The sequence below is a fragment of the Nanorana parkeri genome, unplaced genomic scaffold (assembly GCF_000935625.1).
Source record: "Nanorana parkeri isolate BGI_ZX_2015 unplaced genomic scaffold, ASM93562v1 scaffold388, whole genome shotgun sequence".
Lineage (NCBI taxonomy): Eukaryota > Metazoa > Chordata > Amphibia > Anura > Dicroglossidae > Nanorana > Nanorana parkeri.
The window spans coordinates 868,313-883,679 of record NW_017306656.1 but is presented as its reverse complement, the minus strand read 5'-3'; the positions used below and the strand labels follow the sequence as shown (position 1 = coordinate 883,679).

Here is a 15,367-nt window from a genome sequence, read left to right as displayed (position 1 = left end):
TGTTTGTCTTTACCTAAGCAGCCCACAGGGACCTTGTAAAGCACTGTAGGAGCTGGAGCTCCTACAGTGCTGACAGCAATTTTCCTGTACTGCAATGTGCTGTCCAGCTATTCAGAGAATGCCTAGTATTATTTTTTATTAATTAATATAAGTCCCTCCCTGATTGGGTGAGGTGAGGATTGTGATTACACTGAGCAGTGTAGTAGCTCCAGCTTTTACAGTGCTTCAAAGGATCCCAGTGGGCTGCTCAGGTCTGACATATGAATAATTACATTGGGCCAAGCTGGACCAATATGTGAGAATGCATAAAAATGTATACCTGGAGTTCAGCTTTAAATCAAACTAAACTTCAAGGCCAATGCATCCCAGATTCAAAGCCATATGAACAAAAAACTCCATTCCAATCATATACTCAAACCTCTTATTTAGTCACAAAATAAATATAAATATTTAGCATGATCAAATACAAAACATTCCACTACTAAAGGAAGAGGACCTCCCTTCCTCTTCCTGTAGGGGTCCCCCAAAGCTCTGTCCTTGGAGCCCTTCTCTATCTACACCTCCTCCTTTGGTCAGTTGATAACCTCACATGACTTCCAATACCATCTCTATGCCAATGACACTCAAATATATATTTCTACTCCGCAAATCACCCCCTCAGTGTCCTTGCGTGTCACTAATCTACTGACATATCAGTCTGGATGTTACAACACTTAAAACTATAACCTTTAAAAAATTGAGCTCTTGATATTTCCTCCCCCACCACCCCGTGCACCTTCCCCCCAACATTTCCCTTGAGATTGTTAGCACAACTATCCAGCCTTCCCCCCATGCCAAGGTCCTAGGTGTCATCCTTGACTCGGACCTCACCTTTCTTCCCCACATCCAATCACTATCCAAATCTTGTTTATGTATTTACTTCTGTGCTAAATAAGTGAACTTAAAGTGATAAAGAAATAAAGTGATGGAAGAGGTGCTGCGCAATAGACAACTAAGTCCAATCGTTGATTTTACCAGACGCCCTCAGGGGGTTTAAGCAGGTCTCGGAGACAGCCAACCACGGTTGGATAATTAGTAGTTAAATATTAGACACATACACGGATTTAGGCTATCACGTAGTTTATTTCACACACTGGTTGCTTATATGATTAGCGCTGCACATCTGGTAAAATCAACTATCCAAATCCTGCCGCCTTCACCTTCGTAACATCTCCAAAGTACGCCCCTTCCTCACCAATGTAAACGCAAAACTGCTCATCTACTCCCCTGTTATCTCTCGTCTTGACTATTGCAACTCCCTCCTCATTGGCCTTCCACTACACAGGCTATCCCCCCTTCAGTCTATCATGAATGCAGCTGCTAGACTCATCCACCTAACCAATGGCTCAGTGTCCGCACCCCCCTCTGCCAATCCCTACACTGGCTTCCAATTACCCGAAGGATAAAATTCAAAATATTAACCACCACTTACAAAGCCATCCACAACTCTGCCCCCGTATATATCTCAAACCTTGTCTCAAAGTATCACCCTAACCATCCCCTCCGCTCTTCCAAAGACCTTCTGCTTTCCAGCTCCCTAGTCAACTCCTCCCATACTCGCCTCCAGGACTTCTCTAGAGTCTCTCCCATCCTCTGGAACTCTTTACCCCAACCTATCTCCCACTCTGCTGTCTTTAGGCGATCCCTTAAGACTCATCTCTTCAAGGAAGCCTATGCCACCTCAACCTAACCACTGAACTATCACTTTCTCAAACAATTTATCCCCACACAGCTACCTCCTCATGTATCACTTGCCCCTCCCTTTTAGATTGTGGGCCCTCCTTACCATCTTGTCTTGAATTGTATTGTAATGTCTTCCTTATATTGTAAAGCGCTTCGCCAACTGTTGGTGCTATAGAAAGCCTGTATAATAATAACCCAAAAGGAAACTCAAAACTCAATCTAAGGTCACAACATAGTGGGCGGATTGCTCTAGAAGAGAGCTGATTTAACCACATCCCGACAGGGCTTTCGAAAAAAAAATTAAAAACTGCCGGCCGGGAGCGCTCTAGATCTGTGCGGGTCGTCTTTAGACGTCTGCTTAGCCACGCTCACTCATGCGTGGGAAAGACCAAAAATTTAAAAAAAACAGGCAGCGATGCTTGTTCACATACAAGCGATCACCGGCAGATCGTTTGTATAAGCTGCCGGTCCGTGTCCCCCTCCTGCTGGTCCCGGGGTCCGCTGTGCCTGGTGTGAGCCTGGCACCAGCATAGTGGCTCTGACAGGGGAGCCAAGGGAGATCGGTACACTATCTTCCTTCAGTCCCCTCTCCGCTGTCAGAATGCAGAAGTGATGTATATTACATACAGCTTATAAATAATTATAATAAAGCTTTTAAAGCGTCGCCTATGGCCAATTTTTTATATTTTACCAAAAAAATGGGTAATAAAATGGTTTCCGAACATAATAAAATGTCCCCAAAAACAAAGTAATAAAAAAACAAACAAAACAAACACCCCATAACCCCACACACGTTCTGTTATAGGGTTACAAATATTAAAAAAACCCGTTCCTACGTGAAACTTAATTGTCTCTGAAAGATCCCAAACAAAGCATTTCTCCAGCCATAGAGAACTAGATTGTGAATATTTTTTTCCGCTGCCAAAATGTCCTTAGACTAATTGTGTGTATCATTGAACCCACATCCTCTGAGCCCAGGTCATCCTGGATCCACCCCAGCCTCTGACTGGATAATGAAAGAAGCAATGAGGAGCTTTGCACTCTGCTTTCTCATCCTGTCAGCATGCTTCTTCAGCACATGAACTGCTGCTTTCTCTCATACACTACAAGAGACTGATACCAAGCCTAATTTAGGTACTTGCGCTGCTTGGAATGATTTACTAATTATTACAGAAATGCATTAATTTGTGTTGTTTATGCCTGCCAAGAGTTTGGCTTTATTCAGCAGACCTGCTCATGTACAAATTGGTATTTCAGGTAATTGCCACCTTTGTCCCTTCAACATACAGCAGTGTAGCACCAGATCTTTGCTGGTTTGCTACAGAACAAGCATTGCATAAACATTTTCTGATCTTTGGATCCTTCCGACATTCAGTCATCGCACATGCCGAGAGGATCTAGCGCAGTTCTGGAATTGGCAAACTCTGGCCCTCCAGCTGTGGTGAAACTACAATTCCCATCATGCACCTGCCTCTGGAGTCATGCTAGGGGCTGTGCAACACTTCATGGGGATTGTAGTTACACCAGAACTGGAGAGCCAGTACTTTCATTGTACAATGATCTCAGGGCAATTCAATGAACATTAATAAAACCAAAACAAACACTAGTGTCACAATTCCATTATAAAACAAGTAATAATGCTCATATTAAAAAAAAAAAATTAAGAAGGGGGGGGGAGAGAGAATACAAGTACCCAATTACCAACACAATTTACGGTAATCAGACAATCAGACTGTTGAAAGAAGATATTTCTCTTTGGCTACGACTATGGCGCAACTGGCTATTCAGCTCCATTCAGGATTTAGTTTATTTTAGGAGCCAGCTCCATTGACAGCTAGAGAAGACCTCAAAGTTAGGAGACCACTGTCATTTTTAAAAGGAGCATTGGCTACCTGGCCCTTTGGATTTGTTCAGCCTTGTCCCAAGAAGAATGCCGTTACACTTTTTTTTTTAGTTTTAGGGATGCACGGATATAAAAAAATCGGCAGAAAATGGCACTTTTGGCTAAATGCCGAAAGTGCCATTTTTCTGCCGATACAGTGGCACATCCCTAGTTTCTTTCCTCCACGCTGGGCGCTGCTCTGTGTCCCAGTGGGGAGGAGAGAAACTGATAGCCGGCCAATCGCTGCGAGAGGAGAGTGCTGTGAGCGGCCCGGCGTCCCTTAGTATCGTCACTTTATCCTCAAACATGAATGAATGGGAAGTGATCTACATCACCTCCTGTTCATTCATGATTGTGGTTATAGTAAAACATACTATGTCCTCATGTTATGAATGAACAGGAACACTCAGAGGATTCCTGTTTATTGATAAGTGGGGCTGCAGAAAGAGAGATTAAGGACTTTGTGTCCCAATCTCTTTTTCTATTTAAAAAAAGGAAATATCAGGGGTCTATTTAGACCCCTAATATTTCCCCGAAGCCCCTAAAAGTAAAGTACAAAATAAAAAAAAATTAAGAAGTTTATAAAAAAAAGTAAACAAAAAAAAATTAAAAAAACAACATCATCTTCTTGATTTTGGTCTGACAATTTTTTTTGTTTCGGTTTTGAAATTTCCATTTCGGTGCACCTCTAGTTTTTTTTTTTAAATGCCTTCCTTCCATTCTTCTACTCCCCAAAACAGTGGGACCTCGACCGTGTGGCCTCAACTGCTTATCACAAGAATTTCTGCTGGGCCTGTGCCAGTACACAGTCCCCCCCCTATTGAGATGTATTTTTTTTCACTGGTGTCAGTGGCAGTAAGAGAACCCCCCCATTAGTGTTCAGTTGAAGCAAAAACTAAACAACCCTTTATATGTGTTCAGTGGGAGCAAATATAAATCCTGCTCCAATGATGTTCAGCAGTTACTCACATGCTCCTGCACACAGATGAGGTGGGCACGGAACTATACTATCCGCATCAAGCGGGAACTCATTCCAACCAACAGGTAGTGGCAGCATAATTGGAGGGTGCTGGGATGCAGAGAGTGTTCAGCACTAAAACCCCAACTGCATTGTGTCCTGGGTCCCATGGAACATTCCACAATACATAGAAATTGTTCCAAATACTCAGGCTGGGACCAACCTACTACCATGCAGGCCATAAAACTAGGTCCCATGGGTCACATACCACCAACAGGCTAGATCTGTTTTGAGCTTACACATGGCTTCTCCTTGTAGGGAGAACAGAGCAGCAAGGGAGCATAAGGAAGGCAAATATAAGAAGCTGTGGCTTTGAATGGGGTAGACACTGGTGCACTTTAATATAAAATTATCACCCATTTCTCAAGAAAAAAAAAACCCGCAGGCATCCTACCTTTCTTCATCTTTCGCTGAATCCATTATCTTCAAGCCATAGACTTCAAAATCATCCCAAAATGTGTCATCCACTAAAGGTTTACTGTCTGGCGGAGTTAAAATATCCTTGCTAGTGCCCCTTTTTTTCTTTTGGGCTCCCTCAACACACACAGAGCCAGGTTCCTTTGCACTGTTAACTTTATCGACTTTGCTAGACTTTTGTAAATTGGCATCCGATTCCCGCTTTTCTCTTCTAGAACTTTTGGCTTCCTTTCCATTCTCATCGGTTATCAGTGTGTCTTTTACAGAAGAAACTGTGGGATAAGTTTTTCTTATTTTAGGTCGGACAACCGGCTCATTTGTTGGGTCGGTTTTAGCACCTCCGGTATTGTTGTCACTGCAAATTTCTAGGTTGCATTTCTCTATTAAGTCACTTTTACTTTTGTTTTGCTGCGATTCACAGAGATCTACAATTCCAACGCCCGTTGCTTCATCCTCTGATATGGAGCTAGCAGATAAACTCCCTGCTGCTGTGTATAGGTCTAGAGTCGAATGCTCGGATAATGTTGTAGCACTCCCCTGAGATATACTGTCCTGTACACAAGTGTGATTTAAGTTGGAAAATTCTGAAAGCATTTCATTGGGAGAATCTTTTTGGAGTTCACATATTGTATTGCTAATGAAATGCAGGTTTCCACCTGCTTCAGTTTTTAAAGAAACCTCTTCATAAAGGCTAACATTTTCTTCTCCATCACTGTCTGGCTCAAAAGAGTCAATAGTAACAAAACAGACCCCATTCTGAGAGTGGTGTGGGTGCTCTACTGGAGCATGCAAGAAAAGTTTAGTGCTTTCCTTGCAGGCTCTGTTATTTAAATTCTGACACCCCCTAGCATGTTCAGACATTGAAAAGGGGGGCAAAGCATGTTCCTCTATGTCCGTAAACAGAGACAAACTATCATTAGTATTCATTGTTTTGCTCTCGTCTTGTAAATCGGTGAATAAAGCACTACCGGTGCTGGAAAGTGATGAATCATGGCTTTCGCAGGAAACTAGAAAAACAAAAAAACATACAAAAACACAAATATTTATACATAAAAACACACTTGGGAAAATCTGCTAAAAACAGAGTGAACAGCAATAATGCTATAAATATGAATTCAAGGGATCTAAATAATATACATTACTTGCACAATGAAACATTTCTAACTGAAGACTAACATAATATTTAGACATTTGAGCAAATCCATGCTAAACTTAAAACATAGCAAACCATGCAGAAGTTGAAACAGACATTGCACCAAAAATGCAAGATCTGCTTATTTACTTTGCTCCCACAACTATGACAAAATGCTGCAAAAATTAAAACAAAAAAATCTGGAAAAAAAAATAAAAAAATTTATCTTTTCCCTGGCTTCTGCCCACTGCACCTAGGCAGGGGTAATGTTAAACCTTTGCCAGCAAGATCCCAGGGAATGCCAAGGAGCCAAAATTTTACAAGAACACTGCTGAACTGTGTCTGGGCATCACCCTGTGGGATTTGGGCTACTTTAAGTATTTTTTATATCTTTTTTTATCCTACAGTTTCTATATTGTTTGCAGCATTTTGGTATGGGGAAGCAATTAATGAGCAGTCCTTGCATTTAGTGAAAGGTCTGCTTTACACGTTAGTATCTAGAGGTGCCTGCTTACACCTCTGAAAACCCAGGGTGATCAGTTTAGTTTAGAGCGTCCCAGGAGACCAAAACCCAGGGTGATCAATAATGCAATTCAAGCCCAAGCCTCTTGTTCCTCCCTTGCAAGCTAGCAGGTGAAGCTGTAAAGGGGAGTGTGGGGTTCTCTACAGTTAACCATGTTTAGTAAAGGGACACCAATGGCCCATTCACATGTTAATACATTTAAGTTGGTATTTTAAGCACTTTACATTTTCTTACAGTTTTTAGGGTTACAGGGTCATGGGAGACATTTACTATGATTGGGGACCCATTAAAAATGAATGGGAGAACTTCAAAAACACGTGTGCAATGTGCAACAACATGCATTACAAAGCCCTTACCCCGTCACCAACATTCATTTTGTTAACGACCGGTGACGGGATAATTCCATCATTCGGTACAATAAGCGCTGGTCATTGAGCTACTAGTGTTGATGGGTCCCTCGCGGTCCAAGGCAGACCCTCAACAGCAGATTAGGTGGTCACAGTGAGAGATAATCACTGTGACCGTCACGCAGCCGGGAGCAGTTCACTGTATTTTGTAAACTGCTAGCTGGCTGGGTTTACTCCCAAAGTAAACAAACCCCAGATTTAGGATATATCCTAGTATTCAGGACAAATAAAAAAGGACTTTATTACCTACACCTTTTTAGAAAAAAAAAAAAATATGAATCTCTATATGCATATGTTACATCAACTCAAACCCCATTTTGTAAAAAAAAAAAAAAAAAAGGTATATGTGTAGGTGCAATAAATGAGCAAGATGGAAACTACGGTTAAACAAACACATAGCAAAAAAAGCAAAATTGCTCCGGCCCCCAGAAGCAAAAACATTTTTATGAAGCTGTGTCACTAAGGCCCCATTCACACTGAGCGATTTTTGCAGCGATATCGCTCATATTTCCACGCGTTATCGCTCTATGTAGCTTCTCCAATCCATTTCAATGGAGCTGTCCACATCTCATCCCTCAATATCGCTTGTAGCTTGTCGCTCCTACATGACCCTTTTTTCGAGCGATATTGCTCCTGATTGCATACAGCCCAATAGGAAAAAGTTGCGCGATGTCGCGGACACATCGCTCAATATCGCTCGTCGCGCAAAATCGCACGATTTTCATGTCGCTCAGTGTAAATGGGGCCTAAGGTGTTAAGATTAGAGATAGGAGACTTGCCAACTAAAAACACGACAAATCATGATAATACACTGTACGATATTGATCAAAGAAACTCTATGTTGAGAGAAACCAAGGCTGACTAAGCTATTAGACCCAGTTTATTAGGAGGTGGAGAAAACAACGATTTTATTTAACCAGTTGACATCCGCGGTGTTAAACCCCCTTCCCATCCAGGCCATTTTTCAGTATTCAGCGCTGCGGTACTTTGACTGACATTTATTCCGTCATGCAGCGCTGTACTGAAATGAATTTTATACCCTTTTTTGAGGACAGATGTTGTCATTAGTAAACAATAAAGGTTATTTTACAAAAACATCTGATTGGTTATGGGCAAGAACTCAATTTTCTGTTGTCCAAATTTAAGGTTATCACTTTTATTCACTGCCTACTGTAACTGAACTAATGTATTAGAACAGGTAAAGACTCAAACATTTATAATTCTGTCATTCACAACCATATTCACAGTAGATCATGATGAAACATTGAAAAATATGCATTTGAAGCATTACTTTACAAGCCATCAAATAATTAGATCCCAGTACAGATTTTCTGGAAGAAGCGTATAAGTCATGAATTAAGAACTTTCTCCCTGAAGAGCAATAACACAGTTTGGTTATTGTGGAAACAAGATTTTAGATACAAGAGATACTGATCCTCCTCCAGGGGTATACTTATGGCTTTACGATGCACTAGATAGGAGGCACTGCACACTGGACAAACAAGCCCCAAATACAAAACACACACAACTAATCAAGGCTGGATCAAAACTAGGAGGCATCCAAGGTGTTTTGGTAGTTTAATATTTAATTTTACACGGATACCTATACTGTATTGATTTATAAGGTCTCCCTGGATTTTTTTTTTTTTTAATAAGAAAAAAGTAGCTACGAAACACTACAATGATGCTTTTACAGTCTTTAATAAAACACTTTCAAAAAGGAGTCAAGTGACACCACCAAAAATACAAATTATTCTCTTAGGATATGCAGACAAAGTTGTAGGACACGAAGATGTTAAGTTTGCTTCACTTTCAATACTCTTTATACTAGGGATGCACCGATATATCGGACGAAAATGGCACTTTTGGCTCAATGCCGAAAGTGCCATTTTTGTGCCGATACAGCGGCGCATTCCTGCCTTTCTTCCCTGCTGGGCGCTGCTCTGTGTCCCAGCGGGGAGGAGAGAAAGTGTGACAGACAGCCAAGCACTGCGGGAGGAGACACACCGCTCCTCCCACACTGCTCAGCCTCCTGTCACAGTGCGGCAGAGCGATGTGGGCGGAGACAGTCCACACTGTCACAGGAGGCTGAATACTCAGGATTCCTGTTCATTTATAACGGGGGCTGCAGAAAAAGAGATTGGAGGGCTTTGTGTCCTCAATCTCATTTTCTATTTTAAAAAGGGAAATATCAGGTGTCTGTTTAGACCCCTGATATTTCTCAGAAGCCCCTAAAAGTAATAATATTTAATATAAAATGAATAAAACTAAATATTACAAAAATTAAAACGTTTATAAAAAAATAAAAAAATAAAATTTAAAATAAAAAACCTCTATTTCATATTTTAACAATAAACCTGGTATAACAGTTTAGCATTTTTTTTTTTAAAGTGGGAAAAACAAGAGGAAAACTTCCACCATGCGAATCATGTCTAGCAACTGGGAATCTCCATTCTGATCCACTGCAAGTAAAACAATGGGGAATGAACTGCTCTCTGACCCCATCCATGGAATGACTTGGTTCTTGGTATATAAGCTGTATCGCACAGCCTCTAGAAACTCTGAAGCAGCGGACAAGGATATACAAGCTGCGCACTTGGCCATCTTCCACATTGAGATACTGATCCACGTATACTGAAAAAATATATATTTTTTTCAATTGGCAAATGCAGCTCCCGTTTCTGTTCCCACATTCACTGTTGCAATAAACATGCTACATTCATAGGGAGAATAACATATCACACACTTAAATCATTTTCCTTCTGCACGCTGCCCAACTCCAGGCCTTCGCTTTCCCTCGCTTTCTGCCGAGCTGAAGTTCTGTGAGGGCTCTCTAGAGAAGGTCGGAAACTAATATATGCGTGTCTTCTTCCATATCTCCGCCCTGTGATCGTCTGATATCCCCCAGAAGGTTTAGGCCAGGCAGCTTTACCAGCTTCCTGACCCATTCCTGCAATGCAACAATCAAAATAATTAAATAGTAATTCCAAGCAACAAATAAATCCATATAAATAAAATCATTCAGTGAGTGAATAATGCTATCCAGTAAAACAGCAGCTGTGCTATAGTCAGCATTCACTCAAAATTACCTTAATCCGAGATCTGTGCAATCCTCTACAGATTGAACTCACTGCTCCACGAGTAGGAGTGCACTTCCTGGGGCCTGTGCTCTAACTTCTGTTCTCTCTACTTCATGAATCACCAATTACCTTTAAAGCCCATTTCCACCTTTGAGAAGGTATTTTAAAAAACAAAAACAAAAAACAACAAAAAAACCATATGCCAGCAATGTGCATTGAGTGTTCATGAAGCAGACATACGCAGTTGCTCAAACTTACGCTTTTTGTTAGCTGTCCTCTTCATGGCTACTTTTAAAATGGCCACCTCGGTGCTCTACAAGTAGTCTGTGCAAATTAACACCCTCTCTGAGCTCTCTCCCCATTCATTAGTAAACATAGTGGCAACCCCACCGGGCAGTGTATTGTGAAAAAGGCCTGAAATTCACCCCTTATTTGTACTGGTGACTAGTCACCGAGAAAAAGTGGAGGGGAAAGCAAAACATTTTTAGAGTTGTCCACAGAGTAGAAGGTAAAATCTTCCAACAGGGATACCCCCATAAGAAAGGAATTCACCTCACTTTGGGAGATCTCCTCTAACTTCCTGGTAGAATACAAAAAGGAAACGGGGGGTGGGGTGTTATCCCTTCCCTATTTTATCCAAAACTATATTCCAAGGACATCACAATCTAAAGTTTTCTCTCATCGTCAATGACCTAGGGACATGGCTACTTATCAGGAACATTTTGATTAAAAAAACCATAAAACAAAGCAATCATTTTTGATAAAACAAAGCAATCTGTACTACATGCAGGCAGATTAAGTGTTTGCAAACTTTCAGGAAAGCAGAATGCCTCCTCCTAGGTGATATACAACAGGCCATTGCAGCAGACCTGTAGCTGCTCCCCAGGGAGGTAGAAGCAGAGCAGGAAAAAAAGGAAGGTGAGCTTTTCACTCGGCTCTCTCTAGGGCTGAGAAGAGGGGAAGGAACAACCCAGGTACACCGTAGCCATGTCGCCGAGGCTGAACAGGACAGCTTGCTAGCAGGTGAGGGCATGCAGTGCAGTGAGACAAGGTGCCATACTAGCAGCGGGCTGTTAGCTTGTCAGGGATGGAGTGCACTGACCCCATCACCAGAAGATGTTCTGCTGCTGCAGCAACAGGGTGACCGAGAATTGTCCAGCGCTGCTTTAAGTACATCAATATCTGGACAAAAAAACCTCAACTCAGTAGGTAGACTGTTAGCGTTATGCAGGTCAGGGTTCAATTTTGACTGAAGTGTACTTCTAACAAGTGGAAATTCTATATAACTGTCACAGGAACAAGAGTCCTCATTGGAGGACTTTCCTTCACCTATTGCTCTGATAACTCAAAAATTGTGGATTTCCAGGTAATTTCGGTCTTAGTGATAATAGTAACCAAGACAAATAGAGAGATCGATCTTCGGAATAAATTTAAAGCAACTAAGCAGTTTTTGCTTTTAAATACACTTTAAAGTCAGAGCACCATTATTGAATTAGACGATTCATATAAAAAAAATTAAATGTAATTTTAAGCTATACACTCAGATTGTAAGCGCTCACGGATAGGGCCCTCTTTACCATCGTGTCTTGAATTGTAATTTCTTCCCTATGTTGTAAAGCACTGCGCAAACTGTTGGGCTATATAAATCCTGTATAATATAATAATAGTAATAGTGGCAAGAACAAACAATACATGAATATAAATGTAATACATTTCAGTCCTTCTTAAAATGTCACCAAATAAGTCCTAAACTGTATATAGTGGGATTCTGCACCAATCAGAAAAGAAAAAAACTATTGAGGAATAAATAAAAAGGAAGCCATCGACTGTGGATACTGTATTCTAGAATATGCCATAAAATGTTCATCAATGTGTATAGTCAATTCTTTTCACTGTGACCCTATAGGAGAATCTTTTCCCTCACTTCCTGCTTTGTCTGATACCATGCTCCGACTTCATAATCTGCCTGAAAGCCATCAAAGCTTCTAAATACAAACACAGACATTTCCATACAGATGAAAGGTTCTAACCTTTGTACACTATCCAAAACTGGGGGGGGGAAAAAAAACACAAAAAAAAACACAAAAAAAAACAAAACAACTGGTTGGGCTTTACTTTAAATTTGACCTACAAAATTACTTTGGTGTACTGGATCCCTTGCAGTTGGAAGAACTAAAAAAAAAAAATGCCATCTGACCGCTCTACAAAAATACTTCTCTATTCTGAAGTATGATTATCTGGAGTCTCGAGCCATCAGTGGTTACTTACCCAGGAGGTTCCACCAGTCCCATGTAATTGGCTCTGTCTAGTGATGTTGGTGCTAAAACTATGCAGGCACCCATCAGGAGGGAGAGCAATCCACCATTGCTCACTCATCAAGGAATCCCCCATGGAATCATGTTTGTGAAATGTTGCTCAAGTCTATCACTGAAGACCACAGACAAGTACTATCATAGTAGGAAAAGTGGTTCGGTTACCAATGGAAATCAATTCTTATCCATCAATTGGGACTGAATTTGGCTGCTAGAAATATCACCTCTGCATCAGCTTTTCAAAATGCATTCATTAAAATTGCTGCCATTAGAACCCTAGAAGATATCTAAAGTCACCATGCAGGATATTTAACATGCCAGCACAAACACTACAAAGTCAGCAACAATGAGTGAACTAGCAATCAGAAATCCGTGTTCCCTAAACATTGCTTAGTCTAGAAAAGCTGCTTGTCTGCACATTCCTGTGATGAAGCATAAAGAGACAGACGGCTATATTGTGCCTGGGTATTTTGTAGAAGATATGTGAACAAAACATTCCTTCTAGAACGCCAAACTTTGAATTGCCAAAATGCATGAAAATATATAGCTTAACCCTTGGAGTGTTTAATTTAAAAAGGAGAACTATGAGGTGAGTGAAAATCACTCATCCTCATAGTTCGAGCCGACGTGTGACAATGAAACTGTCGGCTCAATAGAATAGAATAGAATAAAAGCTTAGAAACCCAAAGGAACTGAAAGGCTCTAACAGTCTCATTAGCTTCGATAAATTAAATGCTGGTCTATGGATTCATTTAGAACTACTGGTCCCTGCTTCTTCAAAGAAATATTGAATGATTGTGGATATAATCCTCTCTATTAGTTCATTCCTGCCATAAGCCCGATTTGTGGGTGTTTACTATTCAGTTCTGGCAACATTCTCACTCTTCGGTGTAGCAGTGCTGTCGACAGCGCTCTGCATAACAGTCTCAATGGAGAAACAGGAGAGAGCACCAACACCCCCCACCATCCCCCTTCATAACTCTTTACCGTTGTGGAGCGTAGGCAGAGCTACATTGGTTCAGTTCCCATCTGCAATGAGCATGTCTGTGAACGTCTACCAGGCAGTCGCTTTGACAAACCCCCTTCACACCCATCAGGGATGCAGATACTCTTCACAATTCACAATTTTATACACACTAAGGCCAGACCATCCTCGTGTATGGAAAACTGCTCACAGTCCCTTCGCTGCCAAGGCAGTTTATGCTTTTTTGCACAAGTTATAATCCACATCATTTTAGGCCTGAAACTTACTTTAAACCTTCAAAAACATATTCTGAAAAAGACCCTGTAAAATAAAATGGCGGCAGTTGCAAATTTTTACGTTGCACGATATAAGTGCAACTTATTAGCAAACCCCCAAATAATTTTTTTTAAATATACTTGTTAATTGTATTGCCCGGAACACAATAGAATACCCATATTTTTATTTTTTTTTAATATAAAAGATGAGGCTACGACAAATAAATAGATACCCAACAAGCCAAGCTTAAAAAAAATAAATAAATAAATAAATCGAATGCACCCGTCAAACTTAACCTAATTGCTATCACATAAAGGGGCTTACAAGCTGATCACACTACACTTCACTATTCTAACAGGCAATCCTCCGACACTTCCAGATAGTTTCGGTACTTGCTGATACCTCCCACACATTGGTCCATTACTATGGTGGGCTGCCTCAATGGTCAACAGAAATGCGCTGGAGGCAGAGACGTTTCGTTACCATCAAATGGCAAGCTGTCACAATGCAGATTGTTCATTTAAAAAAAAATTGCCAATGAAAAACACAAGATGTGAAGCGGGAGGACCTTGGATGATTCTCTCAAACAGAAATAAAGGAGAAAACAGTACATTTTTATTTGCAAGTGTTCTTCAAATACTTACAGTTAAGGAAACTAAATGTATTTTTAAAAACTGCACATGCCCTTGGCATAATTCCAATATTGCTTTCACAAAGCAAATATAATGTGTTCACAATGGGGAGGTTTAGAACCCCTGGCAGTTTTTACTGCTATCCGGCACTCCATTAGAGAGGCTTCTCCTCACTTACTGCCCAGACGACAATAGGTTTTCCAGTAAGAAAGTGAGGGGAAATCTGCAACTGAAACACCATAGTTGTACAAAAGTAATACGGTATTGAAGACCCAGACTGTCCAATCCAGAAGATTTGGGATTTTTTTTTTTTTTTTAGGAGCAACCTTCACTGACAACTGGAGAAATCCAGAAAAGTTAGGTGTCAGCTGTAGTTTTTAAGGATATTGGCCATCTGGCTCCTGGGATTTGTTCATCTTTTGAGCAACACTGACAGAATTGAAAGGGCTTCTTTAGTAGGTTAGCGAAGACTCCACTGACAAATTCTCACTTTCTTTTTTCTAGTAAAAGCATTGTCACCTTGAAAAAGGTGCCATGTATCCAACTTAGTGATATTAAAGCTTTGTTTTGTTGTTTTTGTACCCCTGGGAGGTCCGCCTTTTATAAATCCTGTTTTGTTTTTTTTTTTACAGAAAAAGTTCAATTACGTTTTCTAGTGGGTCTCCGCATCGCTCTCTGCTATGGAAGCACCCGTGCGTGCGTGTTCCCACAGTGGCTGTGTGCATCCATAGACACACAAAGGCCTGTGACAGGCCACGCCCCTCCTCCCAACAGGTAGATTGATGGCAGAAGGACCCTATAGCTTCCCCACAGTCAGGAAGTTCAGGGAATGGAGAATCGCTGCAGGGACCGGCGGCAGTGACACAGGTAAGTGGGGGAGTGGACAAAAAGGTACTGAGCATTTACCTTTTAGCAGCCTTTAATACTACTTCAAAATTACACACACACACACACACACACACACACACACACACACACACACACACACATTTTTCACTGGGT

The 15,367-nt window shown here is 41.0% G+C and overlaps 1 protein-coding gene across 2 annotated transcripts in view; it reads right to left on the bottom strand.

The window, feature by feature from the left end:
- Positions 1–15,367, bottom strand: part of PJA2 (praja ring finger ubiquitin ligase 2) — a 32,308-nt gene that overhangs the window by 13,628 nt on the left and 3,313 nt on the right. Inside the window, exons 2-3 of one of the 2 annotated variants that reach the window (XM_018559314.1) lie at positions 9,848–10,051; positions 5,017–6,046 (exon numbers count right to left, since the gene is read on the bottom strand). In XM_018559314.1, coding sequence (XP_018414816.1) covers positions 5,017–6,046; positions 9,848–10,049 — 1,232 coding nt within the window. In that variant the 5' untranslated portion in view covers positions 10,050–10,051. The remainder of the gene's footprint in view (positions 1–5,016; positions 6,047–9,847; positions 10,052–15,367) is intronic. The other variant, XM_018559315.1, reaches the window with a different exon arrangement.